Source organism: Oscarella lobularis, chromosome 3, assembly GCF_947507565.1.
Source record: "Oscarella lobularis chromosome 3, ooOscLobu1.1, whole genome shotgun sequence".
Classification (NCBI taxonomy): Eukaryota; Metazoa; Porifera; class Homoscleromorpha; order Homosclerophorida; family Oscarellidae; genus Oscarella; species Oscarella lobularis.
This window is the reverse complement of record NC_089177.1, coordinates 1,855,513-1,874,261: the sequence shown is the minus strand read 5'-3', so window position 1 is coordinate 1,874,261 and position 18,749 is coordinate 1,855,513. Positions and strand designations below refer to the sequence as shown.

General features: G+C 47.6%; 3 protein-coding genes and 1 long non-coding RNA gene across 5 annotated transcripts; 1 reads left to right on the top strand and 3 right to left on the bottom strand.

The window, feature by feature from the left end:
- Positions 1-19: 19 nt before the first annotated feature.
- Positions 20-6,265, top strand: LOC136184500 (uncharacterized). Of its 2 annotated transcripts, none has more exons than XM_065971404.1 (35): positions 20-369; positions 430-488; positions 544-601; positions 650-703; positions 756-854; positions 915-1,038; positions 1,092-1,254; positions 1,314-1,442; positions 1,495-1,534; positions 1,585-1,720; positions 1,773-1,874; positions 1,928-1,971; positions 2,019-2,192; positions 2,245-2,314; positions 2,371-2,553; positions 2,615-2,753; positions 2,809-2,915; positions 2,982-3,123; positions 3,170-3,254; positions 3,357-3,434; positions 3,487-3,573; positions 3,693-3,756; positions 3,825-4,314; positions 4,366-4,501; positions 4,548-4,646; positions 4,697-4,816; positions 4,869-4,972; positions 5,026-5,116; positions 5,163-5,287; positions 5,338-5,380; positions 5,433-5,478; positions 5,527-5,596; positions 5,648-5,737; positions 5,791-5,864; positions 5,920-6,265. In XM_065971404.1, exons 1-35 carry the CDS (start codon positions 25-27, stop codon positions 6,156-6,158), a joined length of 4,209 nt encoding a protein of 1,402 aa, XP_065827476.1. In that variant the 5' UTR covers positions 20-24; the 3' UTR covers positions 6,159-6,265. The 2 variants fall into 2 exon arrangements, with proteins under 2 accessions (XP_065827476.1, XP_065827477.1); XM_065971405.1 differs by having other exon boundaries at positions 5,791-5,869.
- LOC136184501 (large ribosomal subunit protein mL38-like) lies at positions 6,189-7,518 on the bottom strand. The gene is made up of 6 exons (XM_065971406.1): positions 7,255-7,518; positions 6,913-7,206; positions 6,804-6,849; positions 6,592-6,744; positions 6,403-6,530; positions 6,189-6,354 (listed from the first exon to the last, which is right to left on the bottom strand). The coding sequence occupies exons 1-6, from the start codon at positions 7,355-7,357 to the stop codon at positions 6,245-6,247; spliced, it is 834 nt and encodes a 277-aa protein (XP_065827478.1). The 5' UTR covers positions 7,358-7,518; the 3' UTR covers positions 6,189-6,244.
- Positions 7,519-14,638: 7,120 nt separating this feature from the next.
- LOC136184211 (neogenin-like) lies at positions 14,639-17,033 on the bottom strand. Its single transcript, XM_065971069.1, has 8 exons — positions 16,953-17,033; positions 16,591-16,895; positions 16,280-16,534; positions 15,933-16,223; positions 15,553-15,876; positions 15,273-15,496; positions 15,157-15,220; positions 14,639-15,102 (listed from the first exon to the last, which is right to left on the bottom strand). Exons 2-8 carry the CDS (start codon positions 16,613-16,615, stop codon positions 15,050-15,052), a joined length of 1,236 nt encoding a protein of 411 aa, XP_065827141.1. The 5' UTR covers positions 16,616-16,895; positions 16,953-17,033; the 3' UTR covers positions 14,639-15,049.
- Positions 17,034-18,005: 972 nt separating this feature from the next.
- Positions 18,006-18,698, bottom strand: LOC136184212 (uncharacterized). The gene is made up of 3 exons (XR_010669319.1): positions 18,529-18,698; positions 18,197-18,475; positions 18,006-18,142 (listed from the first exon to the last, which is right to left on the bottom strand). It is a non-coding gene; the product is annotated as an uncharacterized lncRNA (long non-coding RNA).
- Between the last annotated feature and the right edge of the window lie 51 nt (positions 18,699-18,749).

Below are 18,749 nucleotides of genomic sequence, written 5' to 3'. Positions count from 1 at the left end.
ATTCGGTTGCTATCCTCCCTCGAAATGGACGTACAAAGCCCCGCGGGTGGTGTTTTGCAGCACGAACGGCGTCAATCGATGAATTCTCGTCGATCATTTACGTCTTCGGCACTAAGCGAAGAAATGGAGCTTGATACTCAAATTCGGCACGGCGTCGTTCCCGGGGAGAGGCTTCGGGTCGACAACGTGATTCGACAGGTCGTCTTTCATCGACCCCGAAACGTTCTCGTTGCTCTGGACGGAAGGGGAATTCAGATTTGGAACGCGCGACGAAATTCGACGCGAATTCCCTTCAGCGTCGATTTGTGTGGTGTCGTGTACGCGTCGAAGAGCAACCAGTATGTTGGATATCGGGGAACAAAGCTAAAGGTAGACTTGATGTCGTGAACGTTTATGATGCAGCGAAATCGTTGTTGTTTGATGTCATAGCTTTTTGACCATCAATTTCATATCATATTTGAAACTTCTTTCTCTACTGAGATTTCCTGGTAGAGCAATACTGTGTTTACGTAATCTTTTAAGCGTAAGGTATATTTTCTTTAGTGCTGTTTATAATGACTTGACGAATGAAATAGTGACCTGTGGTCAAGGCAATGTCACTGTAAAAGTTTAAGATTCTGAAGTGGGCCTTTAGACTTCTCGTCTCTAGTGTTGGATGTTTCGAAGGGGATCAAAAATAATTGTACCTCGGACGGAGATCAGCGTAATGAGCTCAGATTCTGTTTAAATTAATTTAGGAAAAACTTGTTTTATAGGGTGGGATGCGTTTGAATGAGAAGCTTTGCTGTTTACACTTGGAAAAAGTAGCCAGTCGTTCTCAGCGTTCTTTTGTCGTTTCCGGATCAGCTGTCCACGTGAGCATGTGTTGGATATAGATAATATAAATGTATCCTGCGTGCGTTTGTGCATTGTAGGTGCATAATCTTCACGAAGCGAAGCATCTGAAAACGTACAGAGAGCTTCATGCTCGTCCTATAACGAGTCTTTTGTTTTGGCCTGCGTTGGGGGCGATTTTTACTGGAGCAAAGGATGGCTCAGGTTAGGTTCTTTTTTTCTTTTTGTACAGCCTGTGATAGCTGTCTTGCTTCTAGTCAAAGTATGGAATGAAGAGTTTCGACTTCAGCGCGTCTTTGCAGGACATAAGAAATCTGTGTCCTCCCTGGTTATGCATCCGTACGGACGTCGCCTAATTACAGGATCAGAGGACACAACTATACGTGTTTGGTGCTTAGACACTGGAGACGAGATTGAAAAGTCTGAAGTTGATGGCTTGGGTTAAACGCATTCAGCTTCACTTCTTTTGTCCTTTTTAGGCTAGAAACAATGCATCCTGTTAATGGACTTGCTGTTCATCCAAACCACAAGTGTTTCTATTCTTATTCGTCAAATTGCATAGACACGTGGATTATCAATCAACTTCACAGTTTTTTGGCAAAACTTGGGTTAGTTGGCCGACTAAATGTTGATGCTGTTTAAGACTGTTTGCTTGCGTAGATCTCCAGTAAAAAAACTTCTGAATACGAATCACCCTCGAGTACGTGGCGTATTACATGTACTAGTACTGATAGTACGTTAAATTCGTAGGTGCCTCGAAGACTTTTGGCGCTATGTGACAACGGAGCAATGCATGTTCTATCGCCTGCCAGTGGAGACATCATAAGCACCGCTCTATTGCCCATTAGCGAAAGTGTCAGGGACTTAGCTTATGCTCCACAGACAGGTTAGAGGAAAGAAGCTCTTAGGGAAGTGGATACATCTAGGTCATTTCCTAGATGATTTATTTGGCCTCTGTGATAGCGGAAAGGTGTTTGCTTTTAGCACTAAGACCCATCCATCTAGACGTGTAGGCTTACTAGAAACAGAGAGCAATATAGGTAAAAGGAAAGCTTTATTTTTTTTGGCTAATATCAATTTCAGATAATTTTAGGGAGATTAGTATGCTTGTTCATGTATGAATACACTATGGATGAGGTAGAACAAAGGGGAAAGTAGCTAGCCATTTACTCCCTTTCGTATAGGAAATGCTACAAGAGGCTATAGCAAGGGATAAATGGTTGGGGGTTGCCTTGCAAGCCCAGGGAGGCCGAGATGTCGGCACTCCTCAGGATAGAACGCTATTGCTTGGTGGCACAACCTTTGGGTTGCTAGTTTGGTTGGACAGTAAAAGCGGGAAAACGAGCAGTAGCGTGAAAGTAGGAATATAAGACGAGAATGAATCCAATCTGATTTAGATATTTTTCTCAGGCTCATGAAGGTGAAATAAGCGCTATGACGGCGAACTCCAATAGAGACGTCGTAGTTACCTTCGGCAATGGTACTAATTAATGAAATTGACATTAGTCTGCAATTACTTTTTTCATTCAAATTTAGATAAAATTTTAAGAGTGTGGAGGCTGTATCCGTTTTCTGCTGATCCTTTCTCGCCGCTCCTGACGTTCTATTGTCCGCAGGTGTCGTCTCACATGGCAATTGTGCGAGAGAGCCTCTTCGCCGTATTTCAAAATCCTTCAAGTGCGAGCTACGCCGTGACAGCATTCAATCTTGCCAAAAAAAGTTTAAGCTTACCTTGGAATGGGTGATAGAGGGAAACATTTAATGCTACTTAACGCTACAGGTCGAGCTTTTCACGATCCTGACGAAGACCACAACGATGCCGTTCTCGCTCTTTCGTGTTGCGAAAAGATTCACATATTTGCGACGTGTAGTGTGGACGGGACTGTGCGAGTGTGGAATGACGAGGGAAAGCTTTTGAGGTGAACGAAATGACCGATGAAGGCCTCGCCGCGGTTCTGATTGACCTCCTTCCAGAGAAATCCAACTGAATGCTATTCCGGAAGCGGTAGCTTTCTCGAGTGCTAGGGGAAGTCTGGTAGTGTCAATTGAAGGTCAACTTTATAATATCGACTTTAGGAAATGTAAGACTGAATTCGGTAATGGTACGCCTTGCCTTCTTTGCATCACCGTGTGATTTTTTTTTTCAGTTTTACCAAAATCGTATTTGCAGCGCATGGTCAGTATGCGCTTTGCAAGCGTTCCGTTCGAGCGCACAAGGGACCTTATATTGGACCAGTTTCCTGATCAGACTGATAGAACTCGTCTTGTACCTGTTCGAACAACGCCAAGGTTTAACAGAAATTAAGCGTTCTTGCTAATGTAATACGATATTTAGTGTCGATCGATCCAGTCCTTTTAGTGATGTTCCTTCTCATTTGGAGAGCGACGAATATAGGCAGGAAATGAAGACCAAAGAAATGGTATAAAGCATAAGCCAACCAAAATCGAAGCGCAGCTTTAAATTTGTTTGAAGAGCTCTCAGAGCGATTCTCGTGTTTGAATTTTATTTAATGTTTTTGCAGATGATGGCTTTGCTGTCTGAACGAAACGAGGAAATAACTCGCATAAGAGACGGCGACTTCGCAAGGGAACGGGGAAAGGTGATAAAACGGCAACTGCAGACTCGAGTTAGAGGGACTTTCTCTTGCGCAGCTCAAAGTCAGCCTTTCTAATAAAATGAAAGAGAAAACTTGGCGGGATTACTATGATATAGTGGGTCCTGACTTTGTATCAGTCGAGGTGAGCACAAGAGCCCTCTAGAAAATAGGCAACCCGTATACAAATAGCCTCGTTAGTTTACGGTGTCGGGCAGTAATGAAACAGCCTACCGAATTATGACCGTCATCTTTCTTTTTCAGTTCGATCCTGATGAAGAATTTGATCGCGACGCTTACAGGACAGACCTGGATTCGAGGACTGAATGTATTGATGCCTCTGCGTTAATTAAGTCGTCTATGAATTGATGATTCTCGTATATTCTCGTATTTTAGCCGAAGAACCGTTTCAGCGACCGTCTTCTCCGGATCGCTTCTTTCCTCCCCTTGCAAAACATGAGCCGCCCTACTCCATCGCTCCCGACTGTCACATTCCCAACTCAATCATTTTGAAGGATTTTCTGAAAGGACAAGACATCGAGGAGATGCGATCTCGCTGGAAACCGCGAGATCTCTCAGCGGAGCAGCTTGCTCTACTAGCAAAAAAGCGCGCTGACGCTGAAAACGAAAATGTCGTTGAAGACGAAGACGATGAAAATGACGGCGCGGTAGGGGAGAGCGACTTCATGGACCGCCTTCGCGCGGCATTAGATGAAAACCCCGAACCAGAAGAACCGAGCCCTGAGCCAACTCCTCCCGCTACTCCTCCGCCGAAAGCTCGACTGCCTCCAGTTTCGTCGCAGAAAAAAGTCGTTAAGTTTGTTGCCCCCAAACCGAAGACTCCATCACCGCCACCTCCTCCTCCTACTCCACCCAAAGATCCAACGTAAGGAGGTTCTAAAAATAGTAAGTCGTTTTGGTAACGTCAAGCGTTTAGCCCTCCGCCTCGAAAGCCAACTCCGTCCCGAACGCCAACTCCGCCTTCGCGACCGCAACCGACCGTTCCGCAATTTATTGAACAATTTATGAGCCATTCATGGTTTGAGAGTTTGTTTCCGGGAGTCAGTATAACTGTAAGTAATGTGCAAGTGCGAAAGAAGTGCTTCATGGCTTTCGTAGGACTTTCCCATGCCGTGGACTGTCTCTCACTTTGTTGAATTGTTGTCGCAAGGCTTGCGGCGATCGTCTGACTTAGCTATGAAGACGGATATTGTCAAGGCAATTTCTACTTTGAAGTCTATCTTATTCAATTAACGTTCTTTTTGCAGGCTCTTCACATCCTTTATCAGCAGGAGGGATTTTCTAATAAAAGCATCGTTATAGGGTCACTTTCTTCTCAACTGAGAGGAGACATTGCTTTTAATTCGGCTGTTGAAGAGGAGAAATTGGTACATTCTGCAATTTTTGACTTCGAATTTCAACATTTCTAGTTCCTATTAGTTTATATTAGAGTGCCTAAGGCTTCTCTTTGGGATTGACGCTGTAGATGCCTTTTTCGTTGTTGAACTAATTGTTCAGTTTATAGACGGGGATGAAGAGATGAGGTACTTTGCAATACAATCGCTGTGCTATGCTGTACGAGAAAACTTTTTTCTAGAGAGGTAGTCGCGACGTATTTTCTCTCTATGGGCCTTGACGATCAAAATCAGTATTTTATCCCGAAGGAATTGGATTCTTGGGATATCTGGGTAACTTTGAATTAGGAAAATTGAGCCCGTTACATGTTCTTTCTAGAATTTGGAAGAAGAAAACCGTAAAAGTCGGCTAACAGCAATGGCGTCGGATTGGTTTCAGCGCTGGTGCGGACACTATAATCGTCACCTAGTAGGGCAGCTTCAAGGAAACGCGGCCATTCGAAGGTAGGGGAAGTCCCTGTAGCTGTACGGCTTTGTACGATTTTCGTTGGCAGTATCCAAGGAAGGCGGGGAGGTATGGTTAGCCCAAGGAAAAAGGTTATCAGGCTATGCTTAGTTAGGTACAGTATCTGAAAGACGTTCTCTTTAGCAAACCAAAGCAAGCGAACGCATGAAATCCATTGATGAAAGTACCGGTAAGCGCATTGATTGGACAGAGTGCTCTCTATTCACTTGAGAAATAGCCGAATCGGTCAAACCGATTGATGTCATAAACTACTTTGTCCGTATTGAGCACGAAAAAGAATTAGAGAAGTAGGAGAATCTAATTAGTTTTTTCATTGTTATCACTATGACTTTTTGCAGACTCAGGGCAATGCAGTCGCGAACGGAAGCAGAGGCCACTGCGGAAGAGCCCAAGAAAAATACCATACTAACTCTACCGAGAATTCCGAAGTAAAGAGACCAGAACGCCTGTTTCGTTGCTTACGTTGCATTTTTTATTTCAGAACCAGTTTGGCGCGATTAGGAGAAACTCATTGCAGTAAATGTCATCCGGAAAGGGAAACGTCATTGGCTATCAGTGCGGTGATAAAGAGGGCCACATCTCCTCAGTGGCGTCATTTTTTTTGTTTTAGCTCGTCTTCCTGTCATCGAAATGCAATCGAGAAATGCCTTTCCTTCATCGCTTTTGCAGGGATTTGCTCGCTGCGTTTCACTGGCTCTGCGACCCAACGTCGTTTTCCCGTTTGTTGAAGAGGAGGAGGAGAATTCAGAAAACATCCATTCAAGTCGCCTAGGATCAAGAGACAGAACCGCAGTTACCTATCCTAAATATTTCCTTCTGGAACGTTCCTACGTGGGCGAAAAAAAGTAAGGTGTTACCTTATAAGAGCTCAGAAGTTGCTTCGGCAAAACGACATTTATTCTGCAACGTAGTGAGTTACACCAACAAAAAGAAAACTACGTATTTATGTCTCGGTATCTGTTAGTATGCACTCTTCTAAGCCTCTCTCGCTTCTTCTGCCTTACTGTTTTAGGTTCTTGGATAACATACGTTGGCTCAGCTATTCCTATGAGTTTATAAATCAGTAAAATATTCACGCAGTCCTGGTGTTTACCTAAATCTGCGAAGGCATCAGAAACCGATTCGTCCCAGCTTGCCTGAAGGAAATGAAGTCCAGCGGGCTGCAAAATAGCTTTTCGCTCATTCCAGAAGTCCCGTGTCACAAACGTTCTATCATGTAGCCTAGAAGGGAAGCCTACTGTTGTACACTTTCAGCCTCTGCTACAGCCGTATATATAAATACGCTTTCATGATTTTCTGAGGCAGGTCCATCTTTTCTCTTTGTCTGAATAGGATGAAGACTATTCGATGAAATCCGGTACCTCGTGCTGGTAGTGGAGTCAGGTAAGGACAATAGACAGTTCCATCACTGACTCGATTCCTAGGAATGTTATACCTGAAACAGAATTCAAAAAGATCAATTCTTGCAATTTTTTTGCCACGACAAAGCCTCACACTAGCCAGTGCAGCATTTCAGCGTCGCTCTCACACGCATTTCCATCTAAGCAGCCATTTCAACCATAGATTTGGATTGGCAATTCACCAAATCGAGAGCCCATCCTACCTGGATTGGACATCAGTAGAGTCCACCAGCTATTGTTTCTACCACCACCGTCTGATAGAGAGTTGCTATCATAGGTTATAATCGGAGGATCCTTGCATTCAATCGGAGCCACGTGGTTTCCTGCGTGCACTCGCCTACAGCCGTATTCGATAGTCATGTCGACTTTGGGCAGAAATTCGACTCCTCCAAAGAGATGCTGGTAAATCCCATAGTGCCGAGCCACAAGGTTGACGTGCGAAGCCCAGTTGCCGTCTGTAACCCATTCTTGGCGAATTACATTGAGTGGAACAAGAACTAAAAAACGAATCGGTCAAGTAGGATGGCTCCGTTCAGTGCACGCACGTTTCTTAGTTCGTGCTAATTTCTCCAAAACAGAGTTTCGCCATTCTTGACGGATTGCCGTCGAGAACGCTCTCCAAACCTTGGAAAAACGAGGAATCGCCATGAGACTTTAGCGCGCTTTAGCACATTCTGCAATCTGCGGTAATGGTGAAGATCTTCTCCTTTCTGGTACTGTACAGTGCTTTCGGTTTTCGCCGAACTTCCGTATCTGTGGCTTTTAGGCAGGTGGAGGCCTTGGAATGGTGATCGGTATCTACTTGTCGCAGAATTACGAAGTGTGCTGAGCTCCGATTTCTTTCTATAATACTGACACCATTTTTTAAATTTTCTAGCTACCCGAAGCGTTTGTTGTTGTGAAAAGACTTGCGAATGTTGCTGAAACCTACAAAAAAGGAAAATCGAATGACGATCAGGATTAATTCCCAAATTATTAATTCATAAATTATTTTCGACAAAAACGCCCTCAGAGTGTATTCTTGACAGAGCAAGCGAAAGCTGCATGCAGCTGAGTCGTGGGGTCAGACAGACATGCAAAGCCTAAGCTAGCATTTCTCCGTCGACTTAGCCCTTGGTCATGGAGACGCCCCGTTCAACCCTCAACCGTTCACCCCCTCAACCCCTCAAATGTTCAACCGTTGAACCGTTGAACCTCTTCAACCTCTTCGACCTCTTCAACATCTTCAACCTCTTCAACCTGTCAACTTAGTTAACCTCTTCAACCTCTTCAACCTAGTTAACCTCTTCAACTCTCTTCAACCTCTTCAACCTTTTCAACCTCTTCAACCTCTTCAACCTCTTCAACCTCTTCAAATTGGTCAACCTTTTCTACCCTGGTCAACCTGGTCAACCTCTTCAACCTGGTCAACCTGGTCAACCTATTCCACCTGGTGTGCTGAATACACAATGCAAACAACGTTTATCTGGTTAACGATTGGTGAGGCAGTAAAGACAGTCTTGGGATAAGCGTAAATTGTGTACTCGCCATTGTCTCAGGGGTGGGGGGGGTTGTGCGCTACCGTGCGCTAGAGACAAATTCTGGCTTTTAGATTTTTGCAAGACATTCGGCTGCATTAGGGGATGGAGCTTCAGGCCGTAACTCGTGGCGCTGTTTGTTTTTCGTTTTTCATACGAAAAAAAGCGATGAAATCTTTCGACCCGCAAGTTTGCCGCTCGGATGAAGTGTACTTGAGTGGAGCTGGTCTGAGTCCCTCTTCCAAACACTGTCGTCGAAATGCGAGAACCGCTAGGCCTCGAGATACTCAGCCTCCCGTGTATAAGAAGAGTTTGTTGCCATGGAAGCCATGGACGTCGGAAGACGATCTCAACTCGTTTCGCCTCGTGCCTGGTACCTGACAGTTATCAAATACAGTTATCAGACTGCAGCAGATGAGTTCACAGGTGGAGACGCTGAATCGATGTTATGATGCGGCGGTAAGTGTAAAGTTCGTTTACTTTTGATTCTCAATTTTCTGAGTCAAAACGTCGGCTCGTAAGACAGAGACATGCTCATTATCTCCTCCGCCGTCGTTTATGTTCTTTAGGCGTCAAGCTAAATTTTAGATACCATTACACGCGTAATGGAACTTGCATAATGGTGAATGACAACTAGTGCTGGCTAAAAAAAACAATGATTGTCCAAAAAATGCATCCAGGGATAGCTAAGTATTTTATCAAGGAACTCTAGATAAACGGCTGAGCAAACATGGCTTTGAGTGTTTGTGTGGCGTTCGATCGCCTAAACAGGCCGTATGTTCGTGAAGGATAGAGAAAATTAGGCGCCACGAGTCATGGAAGGCATTACAAGAGCCTAAGGCAAAGATTTCAATAGATGGAATACGTTTAGCAAAAAGCAGCGAAGGTCACGGAGCTGTTTTAGGTACAGACAGCTAAGTCCGTAAAAAGAGCACGAAAGCACTCGGAAAAGCCACGGGCTATTTTTACTGAGAAAAGAACCTTTGCCGAACTGTTTAGGTGGTAGAAAAAGATTCGTTAGAAGGTAGAAATCGAGGTTCAAGAAAGGGCGTGCAGCCTAGTGCGCTAACGATCAACCCCCCTGATTCCTCGAAATAGACGTTTTTCATTAGCAGTCCGTTGATTTCGCTACATCACACTATTAGTTACATTACGAAATGAAGTCTCAAGCGGTGTTTTTGTCAACCGAACGTATAGTTTAGCAGAAGTGAGCCGCCCCTTTTGCGACGCCAAACCGGCGTAAACTTCTAAGCGTGTACTAGGTTTTATTGCTCAAATCGACGTCTGATAGGCTGAAGAAGGCTACCGATTTTTGATTCACTCTTTTTAGTTAGGCTGTTTGCAGTTATAGAGCCATTCGTCTCAGATTGGGTCTATATCTCGCTGACCTGCACCGACAACGGGCTTACGAACGCGGAATTACTTTGCTTTGACCCTTCTTTGTCCAAATAAGCAGCTGTGGTCAGTGTGGAGGAGAGCAGATGTAGCTCATCTAGTAGCCGGAAGCTGCACGTGAGGACTCGATTCTCTAGCGCCCGACGAGGCTTTTTTTGCCGCCCGAAGTCCTAAAGTGGCAAACAACATCTAAGCTACTAGGATATTTGTACTAGGCACTTTTCGAGTCGGCTTCTGGTGCCTAAAATTTGTCGTCATTGAAGAAAGCCTACTAGAAGACGAGTCGGACTGTGAATCAAAAATCGACCACTTTTAGACAGGCAGTAGAAAGACATTTAGAAGAAAAGCGAAAGCAGAACAATCACGGTTTAGGCAGTAGACGCGGAAAAAGGGAGACGGTGGTAAGTCGCGCAGGAAGCCAGTGGACGTCACCAAAACCCCACACGCCGTAATCTACCTTCAAAAGCATCTCATCAAATTGGTGTTTGTATTGGTTTCTGCTGCTAGAGCAGAAAGAAACGACTTTTAAAAAGAGGTGTGTCTCTAGCGCGCGGTAGCGCACAACCCCCTGCCTAGCCGCCCCAGCCTCGATACTCCAGACCCTCGCGCGTTAAGGGGGTTGGGGTTGGCGAGAGGGTCTGGACGCACTCTGTAGAAAGCCGTGTGCAGATCACGTGGTTTTTCGAACCGAGCGAGCCAATCACATGTCTCGATTCCCATTAGGACATACGTACACTGATTGGACGCGGACCTAACTTCGTTAACAAACCTTCCCCTAATGGGCACTCCTACTCGATAAAACAGTCGCGGAAGTTCCTAAACGAAGGAAATCTCTTCGCGCGTGTACGGACATCGTTGCGCGAGCGTTACATGAAGGCCCGCAAGAGGTCTGCTCCCAATCGCTGACGTTCTCTCGTGTTCGTTGAGATAGCCAACGACTTCACGCGAAGATCTGAAGGAGAAGGCACGCCGGAAAAGCAGCGAACCTTCACTACGCCGGGTTCCTATGTATTACATCGGAACCCGGCGTAGTGTACGCCGTAACTAAGTTACTCGTCGCTAAACGAAGTTAGGTCCTCGCCCAATCAGTGTACGTGTGTCCTAATTGGAAACGAGACCTGTGATTGGCTCGCTCGGCTCGAAAAGTGAAGTCTAACGCACACCGTTAGACGCGGTTGATATTCGTGACGGGCGGGAAATGTGGCGCGCGCGGCGGTATAGGCGCGCGATCCGGGTAGAGAGGGCATTGGGGCACTAGCCTGCACGCGAGATAGGTGCCTTTCTTTTGCTTCGTTTACTTTATGCTTCCATCGATGAGAACTCGCAGTCAGTCGCGCGACGACCCCCTCGGGATCTCGTCGCCCATGGGATTATTCGCCAGCCGGCGCTCGGAGGCGAGCCTTCCGTCGCGATCGGCGGCGCCGCTGAGTGCACCTTCAGCCACTGTATTGTCGGCCGTTCCCTCCGTCTCTTCTGCGGCGCCGATCGCCCAGACAGCCCCGGCAAACCCGTCGTCTCAGGCGTCAGGGTCGGCGCTTCCACGGACTTCGGATGTCTGGATTCAGACGGCGGACGGGCAGCGATTCGGTCGGTGGTTTCGGAAGTCGTCCCGGATCGCGCAGGTAGGCTTTCCTCTATCCCTTTCCCGGTAAAGGCGCTCCCGATTGCGGGGGAGGGCGTTCCGTGGCGATCGGACTTTGGCGCTGGCGTTCGGCCAAGGCGGGCTCATTTGGCGCGCAACACCTACGGCGGATGTTGGCGGGAGGTGGGGCTTGGCCTGTTTTTTCTTTGCAGCGGGTGGCGGCAGCGGCGCGTTGGGCAGTTTGCCGTCATTTAGCGTTCTCTCTGGTCTTGGGCGCGCGCAGGGAGCGGCGAGCGCGCGGTCGGCGTCCTTCTCGTCGTTCTCTCTCGGAGGCTCAGTGGCGCCCACACGAACGGGGAATGAAGTGTAGGCGCCAAGAATAGCCAGCGCTACGGCCAATCCGGTGACAGCAGGTCAGCCTCCTCCCCCGGGAGTGTCGTGGCTGCCCGGCGCGAGAGTGGCGGCGCCCTTAGCGCAGCCGGAGTTGGTTGCGTCAGCGCCAGTGGCACTTCCGGAGTGGCTTCCGTCGTTTTTGTCGGACGGACCGCCTCCAGCAAAGAAGGCTTGCGCCGCTCCGTTCCCGTTGGGCGATGCTTTAACGCCGGTGCCGGGGAGGTTGGTCGATAAAATTCTTCAGGGAGAGTTTGTCGACTTCTTCGAACTGCTGCCGGATAACGTCGAGCTATGACGACGCGAAGCCGAGCGGGGTATCGCAGCGGGCTGGTTTGCCTCCCGCACCCCGATGCGGCGTTTGACGTCATTGCTCTCCTGGGTGCAGGCCTTCGCCGCTTTCGCGGCGGTGACTTTGTCTTCCCAGCCGCAGCGCTCAACGGAGCTTATGGCGTACCTGCGCCTGCTCGTTGGCGAAGCGCAACGTCGCGGGGGTTCTGGTTGGTTAGACTGCGACCGGCAGTTTCGGGCACAAGCGGCAGCGAACCCGGCGAAGGCGTGGTCGTCGTTGCACCTTGCCCTATTCCCCGGCTCATTCTTGGCGGAGAAGAACAGGCCGGCGAGGGCTCCGCCTTTGTGCGATTTTTGCCTCGAGGCAGACCACGCCTCGGAGGACAGCGCGCTTGCGCCGGCGTCTGAGGGGATCTACCGCAAGTAAAGGAATAAAGGTACAAAGCAGCAACGCAAGCAACAGACTTGCAAGCTGTTCAATTTTGGGAAGGACGGTTGCTCCTACGGGGCCGGTTGCGTCTTTATGCATAATTGCAGCAATTCAGCATGGTGGGGCACAAGGCAAGCGCGTGCAAGTTGGCGACACCAGCGCGAGCGCCGTAGGCGGGCCGGACCAAGTGGTGTTTTTTCTTTCGTTGCGTTCTCTCGTCCCCTTTGGGGCGTGGTGTGAACAAGCGGTTTGTGGGTTTTGCATTTTTTTCTTTTGGTGGCATGGGGCGCGTGGCGATTGCGTTGTTTTGCTTTCGTCTGAGGGTTGCATACGCGCGGGGCATGGTTGCTAATTAAATGCTAATTACTGGATGTTCTGGAGTAGATGCGTGCGGCCTAGCCGGTGGTGCTCACGTTCTCCTGCCTCCCTTGCGGGAACTGGAGGCGGCTGGCGCGGCGCGGATGACGCTGCCAACGGAGTGGGCAGCTCCAGCGTCATCTCCGATAATAGTGGAGGCGTGGCAGGCGGCGTTGTCGGTCTATCCGGATAAAGACTTTGCCAATCTGCTGGTGGAGGGCCTGGCAAACGGCTTCCGCATTGGCAATGACGACGGCTGCACCCCGCGTTCGAGGTTGAGGTGTAATATGCACTCGGCAGCGGAGCACCCGGATGTGGTTCGGCGCTATATCGCGGACGAAGTGGCGGCGGGTACTCTGAGAGGACCCGTTCAAAATCAGGCGGGGGTCCATGTCAGTCCGTTCGGCGTCATTCCAAAGTCAAGCCCGCCGGGACGGTGGCGGCTTATTTTAGACTTATCGTCTCCGCCAGGCGGTAGCGTCAACGACGGAATCTCCCCCAAGGCGTGCTCGGTGTCTTACGTGAGCGTGGATGAAGCGGTGCGCATCTGTTGGCGGATGGGAAAGGAGGTGTCCCTCGTTAAGCTCGATATTCAAAGCGCGTATCGGATCGTTCCGGTACACCCGGCCGACCGGTACCTTCTAGGCGTGGCTTGGCAGGGGAACGTGTTTATAGACAAGGCGCTTCCGTTTTTGCTCCGGTCGGCACCGATCATTTTCTCGGCGGTCGCCGACGCACTGCTGTGGATACTACTCCAGCGCGGCGTGCAGGAGGGCGTGCTCTACTTGGATGATTGTTTTGTTCTTTGGTACCCCCAACACTGCGGCGGGTTGGTCCAACAGAGAGATTGCGCTCCGCACGTGCGAGGAGTTGGGAGTGCCCGTGACCCTGCACAAACTGGAGGGCCCGGCGACGTGTGTCTCTTTCCTGGGCTTGGAGCTGAACACGCGGGCGCAGGAGCTTCGCCTGCCGCGGGACCAGCTCCTTCGGGTGCAGGGTCTTGTGCGGCAGTGGCGAGCGCGCAAAAAGGCTACTAAGAGAGAGTTGTTGTCGCTGGTGGGTCTCCTGCATCACGCGGCGAAGGCCATCTCAGCGGGGTGGTCATTTGTGCGGCGGCTCATCGATCTGTCGATGCGGCGCCCCGAGATGCACCACGTTCTGCGTCTTGGCTCGGAGGCAAGAGCGGACCTGTTGTGGTGGAGCCTGTTCCTCGAGCATTGGAACGGCAGAGTATTCTTTGCGTCTATCGCGGCCCAGCCAACGTTTTGGGTGCAATCCGATGATTCGGGGTCGTGGGGGTGCGCGGCAGTGACCGGCTCGCGGTGGTTTAACGCGCCGTGGTCTTTGGCTTGGCGCCCGGAGCGAATAGCCCTCAGGGAACTGCTATCGGTGGTGGTGGCGGCGGCGGTCTGGGGAAGTGAGTGGTCGGGCGCTGTCGTGCTTTTGGAATCAGATAATTCCACGGTGGTGGCGGCAGTCAACTCGGGGACATCCCGCGATGCCACCTTGATGCCGCTGTTGCGCTCGCTGCAGTATATAAAGGCGGCGTTCTCTTTCTCTCTGCGCGCTCGGCACTTACCCGGAAAGCTCAATCACGACGCGGACGCGCTGTCTCGGGGGCACTCCGTATTGGAGAAAAAGAGATTCTGTCCGCAGATAGCCGAGGAGAGCTTCCCTGTGCCGCCAACGCTATGGGAGCTGTTGGAGCAGCGGCGGATCAACTGGATACGGCAAGACTGGCGATCGCAGTTTGAGAATTTGCTGCGCTTGGCGTGGCAGACTCCACTCGCCAGGGGTACCGCACAGGGGAGCATCATTTTGCCCGTTTCTGCCGCCAGCGGGGATTGACGCCGTTGCCCGCATCAGAACAGTTGCTTGCGGGGTTTTGCACGGCTCTAGCGCTAGAAGGCAAGGCCTGTAGCACAATTAAATCTTACCTGGCTGGTGTGAGGCATTGGCAGGTCGACCTACGAGTAAGATAACTCGACGAAAAAATTGAAAACGAAGACAAAGTTTACTTCTAAATTGTCTAAAGACTTGTGTCTTTCATTGGTGCACCTACTTCAGCATATGTTTCGTCAACAGACTCTTTGGCTATACGTACAAAAATTAGCTTACACACACATATATATATCAAATTCATCGATCACATGTACTTTTTTGGTTCTTTGAAGACACGTTTTCATACGCGCTGGACTGCGTCATTTTACGAGGCACAACGTCGCCTTCAAGTTTACCGCCCACTTTGCTTGGAATTTCATAGACATTTTTCTCATTCCTGTCAGACAAGAATCTCTTTAGAGTTTGGCGCTGACGAACGCAGACCAAAAGGAGGATACTAAAGACGACGAGAGTGAGGACGAGCAGTATAGTCAATGCTACCGTAACAGAGTTGAACAACGGCGCCCCAGACAAGTTCTCTTTTCGTTCACTAGAAATCGAAAAAAACGTTCACAAATGAAAAATCAATTTTCAATAGTCCAACTTTCTGATGCGGTGCTCACAGCAATACTTTCATAAAGACCAGGAGAAATCGTTATAGCGCAAATCTGCCATTCGAAATAACGCATACGCAACATAGCGGCTCACTGTGATACGTACCCACACAATGTAGTCAACCGACTCTTCGAGATCTGTTAGATTCACCGACAGATACTTTGCTTCAATAGTGATAACTTTATAAGGATCATTTTCTGGAGCAGCTTTTTCGTAAACCACCGTATAACTTCTGATTATTCCATTAGGAAATTCGGGTCGGGTCCACTTTATGGTCACTGAAGTTGACGTCAAACGAATTGAAATGAGATTCACTGGAACTGACGGAGCTGTGAGTATGAAGAATACTTATCACTGCTGGACTTTGCAATCCTCTACATTGTACCTGCTTCGGCTGTTTGTACTGAGATTTCGTTGCTTGCAATTCCATCGAGAAATTTACCATCATTTTGTCTGACGTTTGCAGCCGTGACTTTTATAATGTAGACAGTGAAAGGTGAGAGGTTTGTCAGACTTAGAGTCGTTTCTGATCCTGACACAGCAACGACGACTTCGTTATCCGCTGCCTCTTGTTTAGCTTTTGACGCTGCTCGATAGTAGATCTTATACACGGCAATAATTCCATGTGGAGTGATAGGCTGCGACCATGAGACAGAAACGCTGTGCGAACTCAATGGAACAGCGCTCACGTTTTGCGGAGGCCCGGGTTCTACAAAAGAAAACACACTTGAAAACAGATTTAATTGAAGAGTAAACGCCACGTGCCTGCTTCAGTTGTCTGAACTTTAATTGTGCTGCTGTTTGGTCCATATCCGTATTCATTCCCCGCAGCTATTTTAATCTCGTATGTGGTAAATGGTATAAGATCTGTGATAGTAATTGTTGGTGAAGTCAGCTCGACTACTGCAGACCAAACACCCAAGGAACCAAACAACCTGTAGAGTACCTTGTACTTCTTTACACCCGCATTACCGTTGACAAGAAAAGAAGAAATCGTCAAGCTGATCGAGCCACCAACTGAACTAGTACCCGACAGTCCAGTGCACTTTTGCGGTACTATAATATAAAACATTAGTCCCTTAGACGTAATGCTGCGAGAAGACGTGGCTTACTAAGACTGAAAACGAATTTTTCTGGCATGGACGAACCCAACGAATTGGTCGCGGCGCATTTGTATGTTTCATTGCCAGAGAAAGTTGAAGTTAAAATCAAAAACTGCGATCCTGACTCAGCTTGTAGTTGACCGTCTTTCCACCACGAGTATTGATGAGGACGAGGATTCGCTTCGGCTCTACAACTTAGAATTACCCGTCCTTCTTTCACAAACACGCTGAAGTTTGATTTCACTTTGACATTATGAGGAGCATCTTAATTAAAGAGAAAAACAATTAAATCGTATACAACTGAATTGCGAGGGACTTACAAGTGACATCAAGCGTTATTGCCATAGATGCTCCACTGAGACCGCGTACTCCGCGAGCCTTGCACGTGTACAATGAGCTCGCGTCTGTCCTCTTGACTGACGTTAATGTCAGTGTCCCTCTGTATCTTCTTCCGTTTGCCACACGAACAGATGAACTAGAAGGATTGGTCAAATTCACTCCATCTTTGAGAACCACTCGAATGTAATAGATGTTGCCACTTGACGATATTGCGATGATTCACATTCTAACATAGCTTGCTGCCCTTCCTGAACTGTTACCAAACTCTGAACAGGAGTGGGAGTGCCTTCACAAAATAATGCGGTTACATTACGTCGTTTAAAAATTTTTCTCTTTCACTTACACGGAATTCCAGTGTCACAGGCTCTCGTTGAAGATCCAGTGCACGATTTTCGGCGATGTTTTGACTTATTTGCTGTTCGAGATCTCGTTCCCACGCCACATTGTCCAGAACATACTGACCACTCGTTTCACGTACAATCGACTAGAAACACACGTTTATAATTTATAGAGTGGCAATCTGTTATGCTCGCTGTTCACCGTTAATATTCAGATTGAAAACGAGACTTTTCTGTGCTTGATTAATCCACGCAAAATGACACGAATAGTTTTGATCCACTAACGGAACCTTTTCTATATTACTCGTTTTAGATTGCCCAATATCAGGATTTAATGACAAAGCAGGAATACGATTACCATTCCTACCAAATTCCCACTGAATTTTGAGCAACGAATTAAAGTTGGTTGGATCTGGATTGACGCCGCAAAGAACAGGAAATGGAAGCGGTTTCCCAGCGTAAGAGTAAACTGACTCAGACGCAATAGAAGAATCGTTGTGCAGAATGCCAACGTCAAGTTCTAAAAGACTATTGATTAACTGATTAATTAAAATAATTAGGCTTAATTAATTTCCTTACTGTAGCTTGCCCTCAATTCACAAACACTTAAAGAACTTTTTGTTGATGAGATTTTCTGTACGTTGATGTATCGTCCCCAAAGTAGAGGAGAACAAACAGTTCTAATCCACTTTCCAGTCGCTGAATTGCGAATTGGTTGACCGCACTTCGGATTAACATTGATATTATTAGCCGAATTACTCCCTACTCGCACAGTCGCGCCGTCTCCTCGGTTCAAATAAAATGACGCTTCAACGCTTGTAATCAAATAAGCCGTCTTTAGATCGACTTGTAGCCACGGGGAAGTTGACAACAAAGTTGCAGCGCATAAATCGCCCATCACTTCCCCATCTATAGCCAGTGACGCTGAAAACGTTGTCTGTCCTCCTACCAACGTAGCCCCTGGACCATGAGTAGCAACTGCATTCGTCATATCAATTATATCACCTAGAGTAAATTAGACACGCGTCTACTACTGTAGTAATATTAGAAAACAGCTTACAATTTGTATCCAAGCAGTCTTTTGACGACTGAATAGAGGAACAATTGCTACCCCTTAATTGAGCAGTAATCTTTGTCCTTTTTTCGCGTCCGCATGACACCGAACAAACTGACCATGGAGTTGATTGACAATCAACTACAAAGAAATTACATATCCACATCAAGTAATTTTAATTCTGTGTCATCTTACACACTATATTGACCGTTATCGTTTTTGTAGCATTATTTGCGATGTACTCGCATTTGTAGTCACCATTTGGAGAGATGAAAGATTCTAAACGCAGTTTCTTGTATCCGGGTGATGATGAATCATTGACTTGTCGAATATCTGCCGACGTCTTTGTTGAAACCTTTGTTCCATTTGGAAATTTCCATATCGGACGAAAGTCTCCATTTGGTGAGCCGCACGACGCAACTTCACCAATGCTTCTAATAGTATGATTCTTCGTTGTTATAGCAACACCGTCAGCTAAATAAAGAAATATTCTCAACGTAATGCTGTATATATGAGACACTCTCTACCTGTTCTCTCATCATAATACACTTCCACTTTGCATACTTGCAGATTGTCGTCAATGGACGATGAATGGTGACATATTGAATCCAACGAATAGGCGAACAAGAGAAGTTAGTGAAAGTCTTTATTGGACCAGTAGTGGGATAGTTAACTACGAATATCACATTTGTGATCTTTGTTTGAGTCTATAGTTCCGTCTTCTTTGATAGCAGTCTTTCCCACGTAT